General features: G+C 37.5%; 1 protein-coding gene and 1 long non-coding RNA gene across 5 annotated transcripts in view; one reads left to right on the top strand and one right to left on the bottom strand.

The window, feature by feature from the left end:
• Positions 1 to 13664, bottom strand: part of ntrk3b (neurotrophic tyrosine kinase, receptor, type 3b) — a 497810-nt gene extending 484146 nt beyond the window's left edge. For all 4 annotated transcript variants that reach the window (XM_028441230.1, XM_028441225.1, XM_028441234.1 and 1 more), the window contains exon 1: positions 13058 to 13664. In XM_028441230.1, the coding sequence (XP_028297031.1) occupies positions 13058 to 13299 (242 nt within the window). In that variant the 5' untranslated portion in view covers positions 13300 to 13664. The remainder of the gene's footprint in view (positions 1 to 13057) is intronic.
• Positions 782 to 20053, top strand: LOC114458912 (uncharacterized). The gene is made up of 3 exons (XR_003673179.1): positions 782 to 792; positions 3279 to 3283; positions 19939 to 20053. It is a non-coding gene; the product is annotated as an uncharacterized LOC114458912 (long non-coding RNA).
• The last annotated feature ends 1351 nt before the right edge of the window (positions 20054 to 21404 follow it).

Below are 21404 nucleotides of genomic sequence, written 5' to 3' on the forward strand. Positions count from 1 at the left end.
ATGACCATCTCAGCAGGTGAAGGCCAGCAATCCATAATTTACCATTTTGTCTTTAACCATCATTTACGGAAGAAAATTTGCATGATATTATCACAAAAAATACAAGTGAGGGTTTTCTGTGTCATTCTGTATTTCCATTTTTGCCTTAATTAGTTTAAATAATGAATGAATAAATTATTGCCATTTCAGGAAGTGAATTCTCTGATTTCTGTCCATTTTTACCTGATCTCTGACAATCGGAGGTCAGTGTATGACAGTGTCTCAACAACCTTGTGCCACGTATGAGAACCTTTCATCAAATGTAATTATTTAATCAAAAAACAGTTTTAGATTTTACAACCATAATTGCTCTTTAGATTTGTGCCTCCAATATTCTTAATGATGTGCAGGGTAATAAGTTACTCCATGTCAGCAAGGGGTACCGCATAGCCTATTACGGGCTAGAATGTGTCATTTTAGCTAATGCTTCATGCAAAAAATGCTGTGTGCCATTCAAAAAACAGGTTCAAACACAGTTCACTATAGCTGGATCAGGTATTTGATTAGTTGGAATAATAAGATAATTGTACTTGTTGCATTACAACACAAAAATTGATAACAAGGCTGAGAGAAGAATTACATGTTTTACGCACAGTCTAGCTGATTAGACAACACAGTGTTAAAGGTCATGAATTAAGGAGATATCCCCATTAGACAATAGCACTTTGAGAGTCAAACTAATAAATATTTCACTATACAAGAAATGAAAGGACTTTAATTCAATAGTGTGCAAAATCTACGCTTTGTGGGACAGTGACTCTTGGGAACCGTTTGTGAAATTCCTCTTTAGTTCACTGTTGACAGACAAACATTTTTAAAATATATAAATCATTTCTTTTAAATCCTGAAGGTATGATACAAATACACTACCGATGTGAAAAATTCCTCTATTCTATTCTTAAACATGTGCTTATTGATGAAATAACCTTGTTACTGCCATCACTCTCCCTCTGACCCACAGGGACTCACAGAGAGGGACTCAGCAGAGTCAGAGGGACCTCCATGATAACGTTGCGCCCGAGTAAGTTTGTGCCTTTAGGCTACAGCAAATAGTAACGCCCCAAAAAGCGCATGGAGTACTCTGTTTGTAGAAAGATCTATGATTGGGTGAAATCTAGCGTCATGCTCCTGGATGTCCAAAGTCTAAATATGGAGCCAAAAAAAGAAGATATTCTCTGTCCATTCAGAATAATTTGAATTACAATATGCTCAAAGGTGATTATGGGTTTTTGACCAAATAATGCTGAAAAAAAAATTACATACTGCAGCTTTAAGTCCCAGACAACCAACCTCCACAGAGAAAACAGAGATAGTAGGTGATTAGAGTTGGGAAAATGATGTATAAATATAGCCGCAGTAGAAAGAGGGAGGGCTCAGTGAGATGGAGATGTGTGAGGAGGTGCAGCGCTCCATACATCAATCTGACAACTATCTTTAGAGGGTGGCGCTAAACCTTCTTACAGGGTCAGAGCGCACTGTTTGTGACAGAGATTGGAATCTGTCAGTTTTACTGTCCATTGACCACAGAAATCAACTATCTTCCAGAATATCAATGGGTGCAGTCAAAAAAACATGAACTCACATTTTCTAAAACATACACAAATTAAAATTTATGAGAGAAGCCTAATCACAAAAGTAGCAGCACCCCAAGCAACAAAAAAATAATCATTTTGGCCGCCCTTGACACGCCCACATTCTACCATTAACGGTCAATACAAAGAAGCTCATTAATGGTTTTTGCATCAAAATGAGCTGCTGATCAATTGGAAAAAGAATTTCAGAACGATGCATGTGAGTGATGAAGGCCAGAAAAAAAGTATTTATTTTTGTCACAGTAATGGCATAAATAAATGAAAACAGTTATTATTGGTGAAAAGAAGACGAATGGCACCGTCAGACTGTTTCAGCTACAGAACAAACCCGAGCCCACACTTTCACACATTCACAGTATAAATTTGTGAATTCAGGAAGTTGTACGTCTGTGCGGGCCCACCTCCACACTATGCAGGTTGGTGAAGTGCGTCAAACGGCTTTTCACACTCCAGTCTGTTGGAGACTATGCAGCAGGATTCGTGGATCATGTGTTGATGCAAGTTTTGTCCGATTTTGGATTGTATTCACATTTTACGGTTCACGTACATACATTCATTTCCCCTCAGAGCCTTAATATTAACATTTAAATACATTACCTTTTTTTCTTTTTACAGTTGTGCAACACATTAATATACATGAGCTAATCTCTCACTGTACACTCAATAACACAACAGGCTTGGGTATGATTATGTGAATCTATAACACTGATATATGAGCACATTAAATGTATGAGATGAATCTGGCTTCAATTCACCACCTCACCATCGCTAACATTGTTTCCCCATGTCTCCAAAATTAAAACATTAAAATGTAAGGACAGAGTTAGCGTACCAGTGCGCGCATTCTCACACTACGTTTATTTTTGTAAATCATAACGTTTGCTTTGAAAGTGTTGTGCACATCTTTCAGGCTTTGTTTTGGGAGTACGCTACGGTAAATGTTGATTTTGGAGATGATACGGAAGGTACCGTTTATCAGTATCCAAAAGACATTTTTGAGCAAGGATATTTCAAAAAGTTACAAACAGATTTAGATTAAATTTGGTAAGATTATTTATACTTGGCAGAAGTTTGTACTCTCTGAGTACTCCTGTTTTTATCATTTATTATTTATTTTTATTCAATTGTAGAAACTTCTTCAGTTAAAGGCACCCTGTGTAACTTTTGGCCAATAGGGGCGCTAGACCTGTAACTTTTATGTCAAGCGCCCCTAGTGGCCACAAAAGAAAAATAATTATTATGTAGTTTTGTATTGTTTACTATAGAACCAGAATTTAAATTAATAGGCTTCTTCTTCATTTGTATTATTCCTTTATTTATTTCATTCAAGATTTATTTTTAGTTAAATTGCATTGTTTTGAATAGTTTATCAAGGGATTCTTTTGACAATGAAAAATAAAAGGAAAATAGTACAGTATTTTCCCCAAAAAAATAAAGGAATATTTTTCAGTCATTTATGTACAGTCCCATTTTGTAAAATAAATCGTGAGAGAATCGTATTGTGAACCCAGTATCGTGAATCGAATCGTATCGGGAGTTGAGTGAATTGTTACATCCCTATATGTTACATTTATTCTTAAAAGAACCATTCTTGTGCATTGCATCAAATGTGTTGTCCAGTTTAGTATAAATGGTTCCAAAAGCGAGAAAAGGTGATGAGTTTATGTAATGCAGTCCTCTCGTCTGAACAAGAGCCCACACAGGTTACCTCAGTGAACCTTGCAACAATCCTGCATGAATCAGGTTTGTTTTGGAAGCGTCCACCAGCTATATTGGCTGGCAAAAAGTGCAGTTGAAGGTGTGTTCAGATCAATAGTTTGAAGTGAAGCCGAGGCACCTTCAAAGCTAAAGTTGAACTTCGACGAAAACCCAGTAAATCCAGTTCATATAAACATTTAAACCAATCTTGAAGAGCAGGGAGAGAATAAAAAGCAAGTTTGCTTTTCTCCACATCTGAGAGTGACTCTTATCATTTAAAAGTGACACTTTGTGCAAGTTAGAAAGAATAATGATATATGAAGCTTTATGGTGCTATTTTAAAGAAAGGCTGGTGTCGATGATGAAGATTTAGGAAACAATAAACTTCAAGCCACATTTGGCAAAAAAGATAAACAGTAAACCATTTAGCAGCGTGAGACTGTGTTTGCAGATAAACAGATGGCAATTTCACAATCCACATAAATCCTGTTGATTGAACAAAGCACTGACATTAAAGGAGCTGGAGTCATAATACCTCGGGGGTGAAAGGGGGTAGTTTTGTCTTCAAAGGCAAATAGAGGACATTGAATTTTAATGTTTCAATCTTTAAAGAAAATGACAAAGCTGACATTAAAGGACAACAATATCAAAACTTTTAGAAAATCCTGATTTCTGTTAAATTCGTATTGAATTCCCATTCAAAACTAAAATATTTTGCACACAAATTAAATATACAAACTCAAATAATTGAATAATTTATTTTGATTATCATTTTTCCTAGTCATATTTGAGTCATATGTACAGATATACAGTATTTCCAAAGGTAACCAGAGAACATCTTTAGATCAGAAGGTTGGTGCTTCGATATTTAAGTTTGTTTTGAAAGACACTGATGTTTTGACCTCGTGAATGCAGGGAACATATTGCAACGCAGTTTTCATTTTTCTATATGGGTTATGACGTTACATAACATATGGCTACATTGAACACTTTGCTCTGTTATTGCTAGAACAGCACATTGACACATTAGTGATGAGTATGTTTCGATGATGGTACTATTCCACTGAGCTTTGTACACTTTTATAATTGTGAAGCTCTTTGCTGGGTGCAGGTCATGTAATGATGTCAGCAGCTTCCTGGATGGATTGTTAGATGGAGGGATCATCGAGAGCAGTGTTTCACAATCTTTTTTGTCCCGTGTACCCCCTTTGCATTTTTGTCAAATCATGTGTACCCCTTCATATCATAAAAACCCTCTCCATAATTTAATATGCTTTTTCATTTGTAGAACATCCGGTTCTCCTAAACCCCAAACTGTCTCGAACATTGGTTTCCTAAGGCTTAATCTACAAATTGAAAACACGGAGTAGAAATGAAAGTGGAATTTATTATAAAAACTACCAATACAACTTTAATGTGATAACTTCAATTGTAAGTTCAACTTTGTAAAATGTAGCTAATTATTGTCTCGTACTGTCAGAAGTGTAATAAAATGGCCTTTCAATAAATGACAAGAAATTATAGTATTTTATTGATTGATAGTACTGTTAATTTGTTGTGAATTTATCCAAAACATAATAGCCTAAAAAGTAGTGTTGTGGTGGTCAGGACTGGTCTTGGTCTCGAGACCAAATTTTAAAGGTCTTGGTCTTGTCTCGGACTCTGAAGCATTTTGACTCGGTCTTGTCCCGGACTCGGGATTTTCCGTCAAGAACGTTCGAGACCAGCAACGGAGAAGAACGGAATAAAACAATCCTTTATTCATTATTTAATCCACCCCGTATAATGACCTGAGTGACGTGTGTGACACATTCATGTGTGTGTGGCTACGGTGTCAGTTTGGACCGCGGAGCGCAAGGGAGAAATGAACTAATCATCAGTAAAAATCCCAGTAAAACTCCAGAAAACAATCACCAGTAATAAATATTATCTCCATGGTAAAGACAGTAGCTCTAACAACTGGTAAAATGATAAACTGATGATATTACAGCCTATGAAGGCTGGATAGGGGACGCACTTACTCTACTTCTGGGTCCTAGTGCCAGCCGAGCGGTGAAGCCTCTTCCGTTTACCGTGTTTACTGAGGTCCGTGTGTGTTTAATAAGTTTGTGTGTGTTTAATAAGTCCGTGTGTGTCCGTGTGAAAGTCTGCATGTTTATGCCTCTGTCCAATAATAATAATTCTCAACAAGAACTATTGCTTGATTTGTCACATGACTGTTCCAGGGTTTGAGTTTGTTTTATTTAGTTTCACATCTACCTGTAGCTCTATGTTTTATACTGATGACAACTTGTTTGTAGTTTTATTTCAGAAAGTTTCACTTTTACAGTTACAGCTGGAAACCTTTGTTAATTGAATATCCTAGTTACATTAAAGCAACCAAATTAAACAATATCAACTAAGTGAATTAATAAAAACAACCTGTGTAAAGGCTTTTTCAAACTAAAAAATGATCTTGTGAAATCTGTGACCTGTTAAACCTGCACAACTCAAAGAATCAGAATAGAGAATCATTATTTCTTGGCAGAAATGCTTTTAAACACTTGCTGTACATTCAGCTGACATAAAAATCTTGTTTTCAAATATGTAGAATAATTGTGAATTTATCATTAGCAGTAGTAGTTTTAATATTTTAGTTAATTTTTTCCAGGCACCTTTTTTGAGAGAGAGAGAGGAAAATCAACAAGTGTCAGTCTTACTTTTGGTCCCACCCCAGGTGTGATATGCTCAGAAATTATGAAAACTACAGACAAAAATCTATTCGGGAGCCACTAAATCAGTGTTTTTGAACCTTGGGGTCATGACCCCATATAGGCTCACCTGAAATTTCTAAAAAAATCTGAATAGATTTTTGAACTTTTTTGATTATCACATATTTTTTTAAAATTAAAACAACAACACAATCTTAAACAACTGTATTTCTATACGTTCACTTTGTGAATATAGTTAAAATACAAAAAAAAAAATAAGAGCTTGAACATGATGAACAACTAATTGTAGAAAAAAATGTCTTTGGAGTTGCCAGAAATTCTTGATATTAAATCCAAAAATGGTTGAAATAACAGCACTAGATAATGTTTCTTTCCATTGATTTACAAAATGAGATTCTTTAAAATGTGTGTTATCACTCATTCATTCCATCATGATGCTCTATAGTCGTTTTTTTTTCAGAATCCTGAGCAAAATGTGGTAGTCGGACAAAGGGGTACTTGGATTCAGACATAAGAGAAAGGGGTACTTGGTTAAAAAAGTTAGAGAACTACTGATGTAGAGAGCTCAGATGATGGGGATGCTGAGGAGGAGATTTTTCTCTTAGAACACGTCGGTCCAAGTTGAGAAGCCCAGGGCGCAGTGGCAAACAAACGTGATTGGCCAAAGCCTCCACGTCTCTGATGGAAACAGGCTCCCAGCCTCCAACCCAAAAACAAACATTCGAAACCCAGGGAAAATGAGGCCAAACGTCATCTCCAGAGGTAGAAAAGCTGATTAGAGTCACAAAGCAAACCCACCTGCGCTCTCAGCCACAAACACAACAACCCATCAAATGCTTTAGCCGCCCTTACAATCTGCACTCGGTCCCACCCACAGCTTCCAGCATCCCAGCAAAGCCTTATCTTACCCACTTCAAGCAGTGCTGCTGCTTGTGATGAATGTCTAATGTGAAACAACTGGAAATCTGTACTCAAATAGATGTTCCACAGCCTCTCTGTGGCTATGCAGTAACACATACTTATTCATTCTATCCACAAAAGTTCACATGGACCCTGTGTGTGTTTGTCACAATGACTAAAAATGACCAACATATGTACAGCCTACACTACACTCCTACACAACTGTTAGTTCTGTTTGTCCCAGTCTGTAACTGCTCCATCGTTCCTATTATGGCTACCAATGATTATTATTATTATGATTGAAGAACTCGTCTCTTATGACAACATGTTTTATATTCTACAATCAACAGCTGAATGTGTTTGTCACATAAAAAGCATATTGTTATGCTCAGGGACACAAATATGTAATGAATATATTATTGGTATGATAACACGTGAATGTATTGTTTGTGGTGCCTCAATAATGAACTCAATAATAAAACATTAGTGTTGCACATGAGTATAGGGGCAGAGCCAGACACATTTCTTTGTTTATTTCTATGTGGCATTATGAATGTGTGATATGTTATCGTTTACGATATATCGTCAAAAACATTCTCATTGGTAAGAATATGTCATCCAACGATAGAAATTATTAGCGAGGGCCACGGATCATTTGTCCAATAATTTAGCCCAGTAGGCCCCTAAAAACCTTGTTCCACGGGCCAAAATTGCCCTCAAGTTTTTTGTCAACAACTTATTCTCTGGAGCTCCGTGGTGTGCGGCACCCCGCCGCCGCTGCTCACACACACACTGACGGAGGTGCTCGTCACATGGGCAATAACAAGAGTGTGTGAATAGCAAAAGAAAGTCACAAGTGATCAACTGTTGGGTGGAGTCCGCGTCTATATAGACACGCCCACTCAAAAAGCCATTTTTTTAAATTTTTTCTATTTGGCGAAAATAAACCTCAAATACTATGTTGTTGGGGTTCTTAGAACACATGGAGATGGGTGAAAAATAACATAATATGTCCTCCTTAGGACCAGACGATGAAGTGAACCAGTCCAAGTTCCTCCGTCAGATCCACCCAAAGTTCCCACAAACACGGTGACAGAGATGAACCTGCCAGCAACCATTATGAACTGGAAACTCAACTAAAGCTAACTAAGCTAAGCTAACCCAACGACACATAAGAGACTGGGCTAAGAGCTAACGCTAACCACTTCATACAAGGAATAGACCAAATAAAAAGTTTAAAAGAAGATAAAAGTAAGCATGTCACATGTCGTGTGAAATAAATATGATCATAAATACTAATGTCACTATTCATTCATCCCAACTTATGAAATGCAATATTTTTTAATCATATTTCACGTGTTTACAGACAAAGCTGATCCCAGACAGTAATGTACAGTAACTATTGTGATTATTACACTAAAACATCCTGAATAATTAAATCAACAAGCCTGATCTAGTTTATTTATAGGAAATTAGAGAAATATGTTTATCAACCATAACTTTATGTCACTCATTATCAAGATTCAGCAGCAGTAAAAACACTATTGGAGTTATTTTTGTTTTTTTTGTGCTTTTTGTTTTTTTTTTTAGAAAATAATTTCATTTTAAGTGAGGAAATAAATGAATTCCATACAATAACACTAATAGAGTGACCCACACACACTAATATATTATAAAATAACAGCACCATAAAGAATAGCTCTTTGAGTCAGCAGCTACTGTAGCCTTTTTTAATGTGTAGTGTTGATGTATTTAATTCATTTGTGTTTGAACCTGTTTATACTGTAAGTTGAGAATTGTTTTATTTATTTATTTATTGTTTTTATTTATTGTCATTTTTATCATTATCGTGATAAATACCAGAAATAATCGGGATCATATTTTTTTTTGTCTACAGTATATCGCCCATCCCTATGTGGCACATCAATTTTTAACATACTATCAATATTTTATCATTTCCATTTGATCTCACAAACATTGGGTGAGGACAGTTATCCCAAATTAGCATTTAAACTTAAACTTTCGAAGTCTTCTATATGAATGGGTCTTATTCAAAATAAATATCTACTTTTACCGTCATACCGCACCAGTGTTGGGACATTTCTTCATAGCATCTGTAACACATCTCTTACTTTGTAACTTTTTGTATGCCTGAAATTCAAGTTGGGAGTAAAAAAATAATCATTTGTTTTAGCAACAAAATAAATGTCTTATTTATAAGCAGTGTTGAATTGTGGGAACATATGTTTTGGGACTTGGTTCTCCGATTGGCCACTGCTGTGTCTGTCCCAGCATAGATTTGGCCATAACATATACCCATAGTTCCAATAGTATTTGATGAGTTCTGATTCCACTATAAATTACCCAAACAATTCACATCACAAGATCTTTCACTTATTTTATTTTTTTATGTATCAAAAATTTGACACTAAAAACAAGAGCCTTCAGAGAGCGAAAAACCTCCACCAAACGCCAAATCTCCTGTTTTTTATGAGCACCCCCATTTATTCAATAAATCCCGATGACATGCACAATCCAGATCCGATCCGGATGAAACTTAGCAGGATGGCTGAGGAAGCAACCTATCATAACTCAGTCCAATTTCATAAAAATCGGTCAATTACAAACCGAGCCATGGATTTCTGAAATTTGGCCAATAATGAAAAATAGGGATTTTTAAATTTTACATCGATCGAGAACCCCTCCAGAATTAAATGTAATCTTCCAATGTGTAATGTCTATCTTTGGCTGAATGTTTGTCTAAATGCGTTAAGTATAATTCTGCTAAATAAATGAGTAAATGCCATTGACAATAATACAACCCAATTTTCAACAAAGAACGAGGAAAAATGCATGACATTTAACTAAAAAGAATCAAACTAAGTAATGGTCTATTCCTCTGCATTTGAATTAAAGTAATCACAGTAACATTTAGCTGATTGCTAAGAGCCTCATTCCGGTCTGTCTTTAAGTAAACACTTCAACCACAAGTGTCAAACTCAAGGCTTGGGGGCCAAATCCGGCCCATCCAATTTGGCCCGCAGCAGAAAGCAAAATAGTAGAAGAAAGCATGAATCACTGTGTAAATTACAACTAGTTCAGAAATTAATCTCCAAAATAATACACAAATTCAACTTCACAATATTAGCAGGGCTCACATTTTCCACCATGCTTATCATTTTTTATCTCAAATTGTTAAAATAACGTTTTTTTTTCCAAACCCTGCAATTGTCTTAAATTATTCCACAAATTGTTCCCAAATCACATAAAATTGGTCACAAAATCCAATATATTGAAAGTGAACATTGTGAAGGAACTGAAACCTGTCACTTATTACTTTGATATTAACAATGACGTAAATGTTTTATTCTTTATTTATACGTGGAAGTGCAAACTACAGCACAATTATGAGTCAATTACTAATGTTCTCATCTAAGATCTGCAGCCCACGAGAGATGAACTGCTCCATGTTTGGCCACTGAATACAATGAGTTTGACACCCCTGACTTAACTGTTTGTTTCATTTAACACTTGTGAAAAAGGAGAAAACTTAATATAAAACACAAAAAAAAATCATTTAAGCAGTAGGCCTGCAGCTTGTGGAGAGCTTTTCCAACAAGTGGATGAGTCACAGAGAAACAGGCAGTCTTTGGTTGACGCTGGGCGGTATAATAATAACTATACACCTGTATGTAATAATGTACACGATTTGAAAAGCTATGATCAGTTGGAAGATTTACTGCAGCGAGTCGGTTATTTTTCATCTCTGCTTTATACACGGAGCAGATGGAGCACAAAGTATAGGCTGTATCTTCTGCACAGCAGTTTAAACGTGCGTGGATAAATCAGATGTGCGAACTGATGTGACATTGGGCCGTATACTTTGTGATGGGCTGTCATTGAGCTGCTGGCTGCTAGTGTTGGCTGGATGGACGGTGTCATCCATGCTGAGTAGCAAACAAGGTTATAAAAAAAAAAAAAAAAAAAAGCCGCCTGCTGGCCGGGAGCCATGAAAGGCACAATTAGGCCTGGGTCAGTCGCATCAGGCTTTCTCAAAGGCAAAAAAGGCAATCAGTGTGTGACTTTGTGCTTATGACCAAAATAATTGTGTCATTTTATTTGGCTGTTGTTTGGCTTGTTGATCTCTAAACATGTGCCCAAGGCTTAATGAGGTAAATGGTGTTGAACATCCGGGTTGTCTAGGGGTCACACTAGGGCTGGGCAATATATCGTGATTCATGATATATCGAGTTTTTTTTTATTTTGGCGATTTATAAAATGACAATATTGCCTATATTGAGATATATTTATATTTATATATATATATATATATTTATTTTTTGCTTTGTGTTTATTTATACAATCACACAGTACAAATCACATCATATACATATTTAATACTATTTATAGAGTGCAGTCAAACAGTGTCCTTCTGTACAATTTTAACTATATTTCTGAAATATATATTTTCAGAGCTAATTTTGTATTAAAATACTCGTTTTAGGAATCGCTGCTTTCACTTCTTCTCAGAACAACATGAAAAGCACAGTAAGATGGATTTCTAAATGCATCCTAACCCACACCTTCTCCTGAACAAGTCACACTACAGAACTCACTCACACGTGCTGTCCCTTAGAGGAGAAAAAGACTAAAGCGGCACATATTGTGCAGCTGTTTGTTCATAAATATGTTTGATGTTGATTTTTTATCAGCAAATTTAACCCAGAATTGTCTTTCTGGCAAGACTTTATTGAGGTAAAACAATCAAGATTTAAATCGTATATCGCCATTTTAGGAAGAAATATCGACTCATGAGTTTTGGTCCATATCGTCCAGCCCTAGGTCACACTAATCAATCACTAACGAGCCAGTATTGACCCCTCCATCCTTTACCTTATACTGCTGAGCTTCAAACCTGCACTTATTTTGCACTCTTTCTCTAATTTGTCTTCAAACATAGTATAAAAAGTCTTTCTGATCAAAGAGTTACATAAAAGAAGTCGTTGTGTTGCAAAACGGAGCCCCTGATTTGCCAGAATCGTGAGGAGAACCAGGCTACCCTCTAGTGGCCCAGCAGAGCGATGGACCGTGTCACCAAATATATTTGATCTCTGTCGCCAATGGATCATGAAGGGGCTAAATGAGGATTTGGAGAAAGAAAAAAGAAAAAAAAAAAAAAACAATTGATGTGAGGGATAAGATGCTCCATGGAGGAAACCGCGCAGGGAATTCCAGTGCGTAACGGCAACGTGTTGAGTGTGTATGTACATGTGCCTGATTGACAGCAGAGGACTTATTTTATTCTATTGTATGGCTCCTGTGTATTTTCTTTAACCCTCCTCCTCTCGTGACTTTTCAAGAAAGAAAGCTTTGATGTGAGGAGGAAGGATCGGGGGGGGGGGGGGGGGGGGGGGTTCGGGGGGAGGGCTTGTGGAGGTGTGTGGGTGCGCATGAGGGAGGGGGTTGCTGGCGTCATCGTGGCTCTCTTGTTTTAGAAATCTCAGCCACAAGTGTTCTTTTTTTTCTTTTTCCTCAAACCCCTCCTCTACACCTCTCCCACCTTCACCCACATCATCATCATCATCATCATCACCAGGGCATGAATAAACTTTGTCGATCTCACAGGACGCGTGGGTTGAAACGTCGTCCAACTACAGTTGACCTTCCTGCACCGTTTACTTCTGTCTCATTTCGCTCCAATCTGTGGGAACATTTGCTGCGTAAGGATGGAGAATGTGACTGTTCCTCCGCAGCATCCTTCTGCTGTTCGGCCGCTGTTTCAGGCCTGCGGTGCCGCAGCAGAGGCGCAACTTTATAATGAGGAGGGGGAGACACTCAGAGGGAAAGAAAAGGAAAGGAGAGAGGGTGGAAATAATACATGATCCAGTACTCGATGGTGCGCATTTTCATTTCAATGCGCACTGGAGACAGAAAAAAAAAAAAGCGCATTTGGCGAGTTTTGCCACTCATTTAAACACCAAAGACCACTTAGGGAAAGGGAAAGTGTGAAAAGTAAAATTAATAAATCAGCCAACAACTCAGATCAGTACACAGCACACGAAAGGGTGAGATCGGTTAATGATAGAAAAACTCACGGCACAGCCCGCGTCTACTCACATTGACGTGATGTTTTTGAATAACTCCGCTATGTCAACGCTGGTTCCATTGCTCCCAGTGTCCTGAAGGGCGAGCAAAGGAAAAAACCTGCCGTTGTCGGACTTATTGCAATAGATCTCTGTTTGAGAGCAGCTGCAGGTCGGCGGGCAGTCCAGCATGGAGCTCAGATAGTCCTGGAAAACACTCATCAGGAACAAAACCCTCCACCAGCAAATCCGGATCGAATGAAACCATAGATCCATGTTTCCAGGCGAAGCAGCGGAGGGGGAGAAAAAAGAAGGGGATAGAGAAGGTGTTATCCTCTGGTGCTGGAGCCGAGCGGAGAGAATGACAGAGTGGGAGGAAGGAAGGAAGCAGGATGGCACAGAGGATGCTCTATGTGAGCGTCTCTGCCGAGGATGGATGCTGTAGTGTCCTTGCGCGTCAGAGACTGGGTGAAAAGAAGGAGGAGGAGGAGGAGGAGGAGGAGGAGGGGTGGGATATAAAAAAGAAAAGAGTCAACAAATAAATCAAATCAAATGCAAATCAAAAGAAAGATAGAAGGAAAGCTGGATAAAAATGAGCGTCCGCGGCGTGACGCATGGTGGATGATCCGTACCGATGCCGATCCCCGTATCTCTCCTCTCTCTCTCTCTCTCTCTCTCTCTCTCTCTCTCTCTCTCCTCTCTCTCTCTCTCCTCTCTCTCTCTCTCTCTCTCTCTCTCTCTCTCTCTCTCTCGGACTACTGGCTGGAGACCAGGAAAACCAAACGAGAAGTTGGAGCATCAAGTCCCTCCTCCTGGATCCAGACACACAGACACCTGCAATCTGCAGTGATTACAGCGACACTGCACTGTGAGCTGGAATAACCATAAACCATACAGTTATTGTAGTCTAGACTCTATAGGCTACTTGTTGGAGGAACTGATCTCCAGGCAGATTTTGACATCTAAAAAGTATTATCCATGCTTTGACTGGTAATTTGAAAAGATGATTAAATTACCATGTTAAATTGACATCCACGCCTTCTAGTTAATGAAACATTTAAAGCATATGAATATGTAGACATTCATTATTTAAAATATTCCACTTCAGTCAATCATGAGGGAAGCATTGCACTCTCAGACCTTATGAAAACAGGTTATACATTCTGTACGTGCATCCCATCACACAGTTAACATTATACAGAAGCCACATGATTGTATGTATAGGCCTATGATGGTATAGAGCGAGCTAGCATGGTTCACAAGTAAATTGTAAAAAGTATAGCTTCTGCAGGGGTGGGGCCAGGTAATTTTAGCCAAAATTAGGCAATTCTGAGTAATGGTAAAATGGACCTGATTTATATAATTCTTTCATAACCAAGTAGTTCAAAAGCTCTTTACAATATCTGCTCATTCACACATCAATGGGCAGAGGTGAGAGTAATGGATTACAAGTACTCACGTTACTGTAATTGAGTTGCTTTTATGGGTACTTGTACTTTTTTGAGTATATTTATAAATCATTCATTTTACTTGTGCTTAAGTATGTTTTACCAGAAGTAAATTTATTAGTTACTTTTCTGAACCCAACTGAGTAAATCATTTTTTGTTTTTTTATTTTATTTTATTTATTTATTCAGATTATTTCCGACATGGTTACATTCACTTTTTTTTGTACATGCCGAAAAAGGTTTTAAAATGATCAATGGACATTGTGAAACTACAAACAGACAACAATCAAATGCATCACATCATAGCCGACCAATCAGATTATAATGCAAGACGCTAAAACCACATTGAATGGAGCTACTTAGACCCTGATCATTGTATATATATATATATACAGATAACCATGGAAAATAAATTAAGTTCAATCATCTCTTTCTTTTTAAGTTTATAAATAATAATAATAATAATAATAATAATAATAATAATAATAATAATAATAATAATGACTTAGATTTAAATAGCACTGGGGCAGACTGACAGAAGCATGGCTGCCATTTCGCGCCAACCCCCCTTTTATGCACCCCCACTTTAAAATAATCAACTCTTCCCAACCCTTTCCATTTTCTACCTTGAGTCTCTCACAGCATGTGCAGACAAAAATAGAAAAGAAAAGATAAATACCGAAGCTTGCCTGAATATGGTCGAACGCATGTTGTACTCTCAAATCTGAATGCAGGATAGGTTGATAAACCAGGGCCACTATGTTTCTCTCTACACTGTTTTATTCTTTAAACAGTGACTTCAATAATCAAAGTTATTGTTTAGGGATGATGTCACTAATCCTCTCCTGATTATTTTGATTTCAATTTAAGAAAAAATATAGGTTACCGTGGAAAATATTTTCCAAATGTCTTACTGTAATTCATCCATTCAGTTATTTAATGTGACTGCTCCAATATTGACAGGGTTCCAAAGCAGTTGATCCAATCCCAGTTCACACAAGGCATACAAATGTAAGTGTGCTAGTACCTTTGTGAGGGGGTCTTTCAGACCTAAATGTTTAGTCACTAAACATTTTTAATGCTCATGACTCTTAGTGATTTGGATATTGTACAAATCAAGCGTGCAAGGTAAAACAGAATATAAATCTAGGTCAAAACCATTGAAAAGTATAGCAGTAAAATCACACAATGTTGATGTGATGCATGTCAAAATGTTGCTCCACATGAATAATCTCAATTCAGTTTTAGAATATGGGTGAAGCTACACGTACAAAATGTCACTTTGTTGAACTGAATGAAAAAGTTGGCTCTACAAACAAACTTTTCCTGGATCCTTTCCGCTGAGTGGCAGGCCGATAAAAGAGGACGGTGCTTTTATACTGAGCACTATTTTCATTAAAAGTGATTGCCGTCCACAATGTGTCCGTAAGTGGTACGTGTCAAAGCAGCATCTGCATTAATGCCAAACCTTGAGGTTTCACAGTACAACACTGTCCAGATACACACACTCCGATGGTGACACCTATTTGACAGGTAAACAACATGTTTTCTCCAACAGCAGCTCATTCACAAGACTTTTCTTGTGATAAAGCACAAGCCAACTTTGCCATTCGCCTAAATGGAACTGAGCTATTTGACTATGAATGCACACTGATAATCAATAGGTTAATATTTGCAATTATTTTTAAAATTAAGTATTATTATTTTTATTTTTTTTATTGAAATGAATAAGTAATTTTAAGTAATATAAAATGCCCCAAATAACATAGTTTGAATGGTAATGCAAAAGTGTGAAAAGAAGAAGCCCCTTAGCTTTACCCTTTCACCTTGCTCAGCTAAGTTAATTAACGACAAGGAGGAAGATGTGTCTTTGCCGTCAGCAACTTGTTGTAACAAAAAATTGCAAGATAAGGATAAATACTGAAGATAAAGCTGAAAAGGAGTTTAAGGGTCTATTTCCTGTTTGCAGCTCAGGCGGAGGATGCGTTTAAATCACTCATTACTTGGCACAAATGCAGATTACCAACATACACACAGAGGTTGAATAACTAATAAAGGCTTTGATGGGATTGTTGAGTCCATCATAAATGCACAAATGCACAACTTGTTCTACCTTTAAAAAGTTATTCGTGAAACAGTTGATGGCTGAAGGATGCTCATACAGTCCATTGTTGGTGGAAGTCATAAATATTTGTTTGCCTACAATAAACCTTTTCTTTTGAGGGAAATCTAAATGGAACGTATATTGAATGTGCCACCGCCGCGTCACCGGAGCTGATTGGTTTCCACTTTATTCTATGTGTTAATTTCCACCGGGTCCGCTGCGGTGCATGTCTGCTCCTTCCCAGATCAGGTAGTCCGGTGCCCTCCGCTAGATATACAGTACGCAGGGCTTCTATTTCTGGCGGACACCGGAGCACGATGCATCAATCAGCACAGGGCAAATGAAGCTAAACAGGAAATTAAGCACGTATTCCCCAATAAAATATCGGGTTACTTTTCAAAATAAAACACTTCAGATCATATTTCAAGTAAATACATTACCAAAACGTCATTATGTGTAAAAACAAAATCACATCCACTATATTGATTCCTCTCATGCTGCAACTCACTGTAAACTGCAGCAACTTTGATTTAGTTCATGTTTTACTGGTGCAGTTTTATCTCTTCTCTGTTGACTCTGTGGCTATAACAAATCCAGAGTCCAACCTTCTTGTTCTCCTTCGTTAGGAACACTGACCTGTTTATCTGTTTATTGTTGCGTTTATAACACATACATTTAACTGCGTTCTTGCGTAATTATATAAATATTGTGAGAACTGCTCTGTCTCGTGACGTCACAGTTGTTCAACCGGAGAGCACCGCGGCGCACTCAAAACGCAACCGGTGTGGATAACCGGACTGCGGACAGCGGTGAAATATCGGATAGGTGCCGTAGGGCAGCGGAGACGTATCCAGTGGGTTAGTGTATCCAACATTAATTTAATGTCAATCTAATAATATACTATATTTACATTTAATATATTCCAAATATGAAATTACTGGTTGTAACTCCTCCTACACCTTTTGTCCAATTTTGACAATTGAGCTTTCAAAATGTTCCGAAATGTATGCTAGTACTTTTATAATTTGTAACATTTAAACTTTTTGAGTCGTTAAAGGTCCCATATCATGCATTTTTCACTCATCTCCACTTGTTCGAAGAACCCCAAAAACATAGTATTTGAGGTTTATTTTCCCAAACTCGCCTGTTTTCCAGAGTTTTAGCCTCTGAAAAGTGACTTTCTGACCAATGAGTTTGCAGCCTGCTTATGCATATTCATGAATGGGCGTGTCTCTACGCTGACTTGCCTGCGAGGCTCCTGAATGACTCGGTCATAGGCAGATCAGTGATCACTAAAGCAATTTTCTCTTGTTATCCATACACAAAAAAACTGCACATTACAGTAAAACACATGGATATTTAAGCAGCTATTGTGTGAGTTCGTCTCCGCGCTGTGTTCATTCAGCAGCTTCAAACTTTGAAGCTGCTTATTCACTTTCTTCTCTTCCTCATCTTTAGTAAATACAGGAATAGTGCATTTAAGGTGATAATCATTTGTTTATCACCTCAACCGTTGCGTCGCATTGGGTCACAAATACGTTAGATCAAGCCAAAGGCGAAACGATGCCTGCTCCCTGGCTGCCTACACTGCAGTGTTCACTGTGGAGGCGTCGCACCGGCAGCAGGCCCTTCCTGGAGAGGGGGGCGGTCTAGTGACGTCACTCGAATTATGAACCGCTCGCTTTTCAGAAGATGGCAGAGAAGCAGTTCAGAGAGCAGAATTATTGAGGATTTCTTAAAGATGCAGGAAAGAAGCCCAATAATACATTGTTTTTTTTGTTGTTTTTTTTGATAAGGAATTAACATTGGAACAAGGTTAAAAGCTGAAAAAAGTTGATTTGCATGATATAGGACCTTTAAATTATTTGGGAAACTGCAATGATTTTTTTTTAGCTATGATCGCATTTTTAGAGTGGACAGCTCGTTAAGCTGGAGTGGAGCTGCTCCATTACCAGAAACACACAAAACAACAACAAAGACACTAAATGAGAGAAAAACACACAAGATTCTGACAAAATAAGAGAAAAACATACAAATCGACAGTAAAAATACACACACAGAGAGAGAATAATTTAAGTAATACCAACAACACAAAAACAACAACAAAAACACACAAAATAAGAGAAAAATATAACATATAATAAAAAGAACAGACAAACAACAAAAACTCACAAAATGACACAGAAAAAGACACAAAATTATGATAGAAATGATGTCAATTAGAACATAAACTGAAAATGCAAAGAACAGACATCAACAGGGAAATGACCGTAAATGATAAAAACACTAAATAATGCTTCATTCCACTTACGTACAAAATGAGATTCATTAAAATGTGTATTATCACTAATTTATCCGTCATTATGCTCTATGGTTGTTTTTTCACAGAATTCTGAGCAAAATGTTGTAGTCGGACGAAGGGGGTACTTGGATTCAAAAGTAAGAGAAAGGGGGTACTAGAGCCAAAAAATAAATAAAATTATGATCTACTGCTTTAGATAAAAGGAGAAAAAGCCAAAAGTAGCACATCTTTTGTTAATAAATGTGTCTGTGTTGCATTTTGCATCAGCAAATGTATCCAAGATTTGTCTTTCTGGTCAGGCTTCATTTGAAATAAAATTATCAAGGTTTATATCATATATCACCATTTTCAGAAAAAAATATTGAGATCGTCGAGCCCATATCGTAGTAAAGCTGATCTCAATTACAACAGCCTGGTTAGGATAAGCCAGCTAACAGAGATAGAGATATCCTGGATCTGTTGATCCAGCTTCTTACAATCCTTAGGTCACTGGTCCATCACAGTGAATATGAAGTTTATTTTTCTCTAAAGAGATGCTGTGTTAAATGTCTTTCTTGTGTATTCACAACAGATGTCAATAAATGTCACCGGCTCCTCAGACACTTCTTGATTGTTTGATCTTTGTTGTCCATTTTTATTCCTTTTTTTTTTGAAAATATGTTTTTCATTGACATACTCCAATAACCGGTTGAAAGGTCATATCAAAACTCTGACAACCATCCAGCTTTGATCAATTAAGTACTAACAGTTGTTGACCTTTGGTTTTATTCAGCTGTTTGTAGACTTTCTGGATTCAATACTTGCAGCATGTACACACTAAAAACTTCTGCATTATTTTATCAACACAATTACTGTGTTGCCAGGGTTGGGTTATATTTCTGTGTACATTTTCAGAAATCAAACCATCTTTGGGTTAAAATGGTAATTCCAATTTCTGGGTTGCTTAAATTACTCATATTTCTGTGTTAACCCAGAGAAACACAGACTCTGGGTTAACACCCCGCCCCCAACTTTCAATCACATGTATATCGGGGAGGTAAGCTTACCTTACCTTAGCTTAGCAAATTCAACATTAATGTGCCCTAGTTTGCACTTCCATGTATAAATGATAAAGTATATGAGTATATCAGTCCCTGCAGGATCTTCACTTAAATTTCCCATGATTTGGGGAAATTTGGGAAATCTACAATGTTTTTTTAATATAATTTTTACTGTTTTGAGTGGGCTGAAAATGATGCTCTGAAGGACCAGATTTGGCACCTGGGCCTTAAAGGGGACATATCATGGTTTTAAATCCTTCCTTTTTACATATAAATCATACAGTTGTGGTCTATATAAAGCGGAACTGCAATGCTTGGGTCTGAATTCCTCATTATTATAGCTCCACCCCTTTTCTACCCCTTTTCTGATGTGCTTCTGAGAACAACTCATTTTGGTGCGGTCTCTTTAAATGCAAATGAGACACTCCATACCCCGCCCCCTCTCGGTTCAATTCCACCGTGCTCGGCCATTTTTGTATTTTGATAGAAGAGATATGGCTATGTAGCGGCGCATAAACTTTTTATTCAGAGGTTATTTACAAAATGTCAACAACAGAAGACTTGTCCATCCAGCCTTACATGTTCGAGCCAGAGTCAGACCCAGCGGAGCGAGATGAAAATGAAGATGATGAACCTGCAGAACCCTAACAAGTGAGCTAACACAAGCACCGAGCTAACGCTAGCGCCAAGCTAACGTCACGAAATGCATTTTAATACAGTCTTTTCGGAGACAAAAATGGCAAAATGAACTGACTAATGAAAACTTTAGACTTAAATTAAATCACGTAGGCCATATCATCAAGGATCTAAAACGACCACACAGCGCTAACATATGACGACGGTGCAACTGCTAATGCTAACAAAACAATGACAGGGACGTCTTATCATCACACTTTTTAGCGTTATTTACAGCTTACAGAAGTGCTCTGTTCGTCATCTCCAAAGATAGAAGGAATTGAACCCTCAATCAGACAAAGTCTTTCTGCAAATCCTTCTTTATACTGGTGGAGGTTGCTGAAGCAGTCATCCTTGAAGTGCTTCACACACACAAAAATGACCTTACACACAGATGTGGGTACATTTCTGTGAAAAATAAAACTCAACCAGGCACTTCGAAAAGGTTCTGATGCTGGGAGACGGTGTAATGGGTTACTACATCCAACAATAGAACATTTTGATTTATCCTCTCGTAACTTCGGCATCCTTGAGCTTGGACTACAAAATCACAGCGAGAAATAAAAATGGCGGATTGCTTGAAGTGTTGGGCCTGGAGTCGATGTCTTAATTTGGCAGTTCCGCTGCAAATACTGTGATGTAATAGTTCAAAAAACGTAATAGAGAATAGAAAAATCGAAACAGATTGAAAAATATGACCAAAACAGAATATAAAGATATCTACGGAGCACCTGAAGAGACTAATTTGATTTTTTCTGTACTTCTAAACACTCTAAATATACAACAAAATGCATTTAAGGGCTAAAAAAGTG

This window comes from Gouania willdenowi, chromosome 3 (assembly GCF_900634775.1).
Source record: "Gouania willdenowi chromosome 3, fGouWil2.1, whole genome shotgun sequence".
NCBI lineage: Eukaryota > Metazoa > Chordata > Actinopteri > Blenniiformes > Gobiesocidae > Gouania > Gouania willdenowi.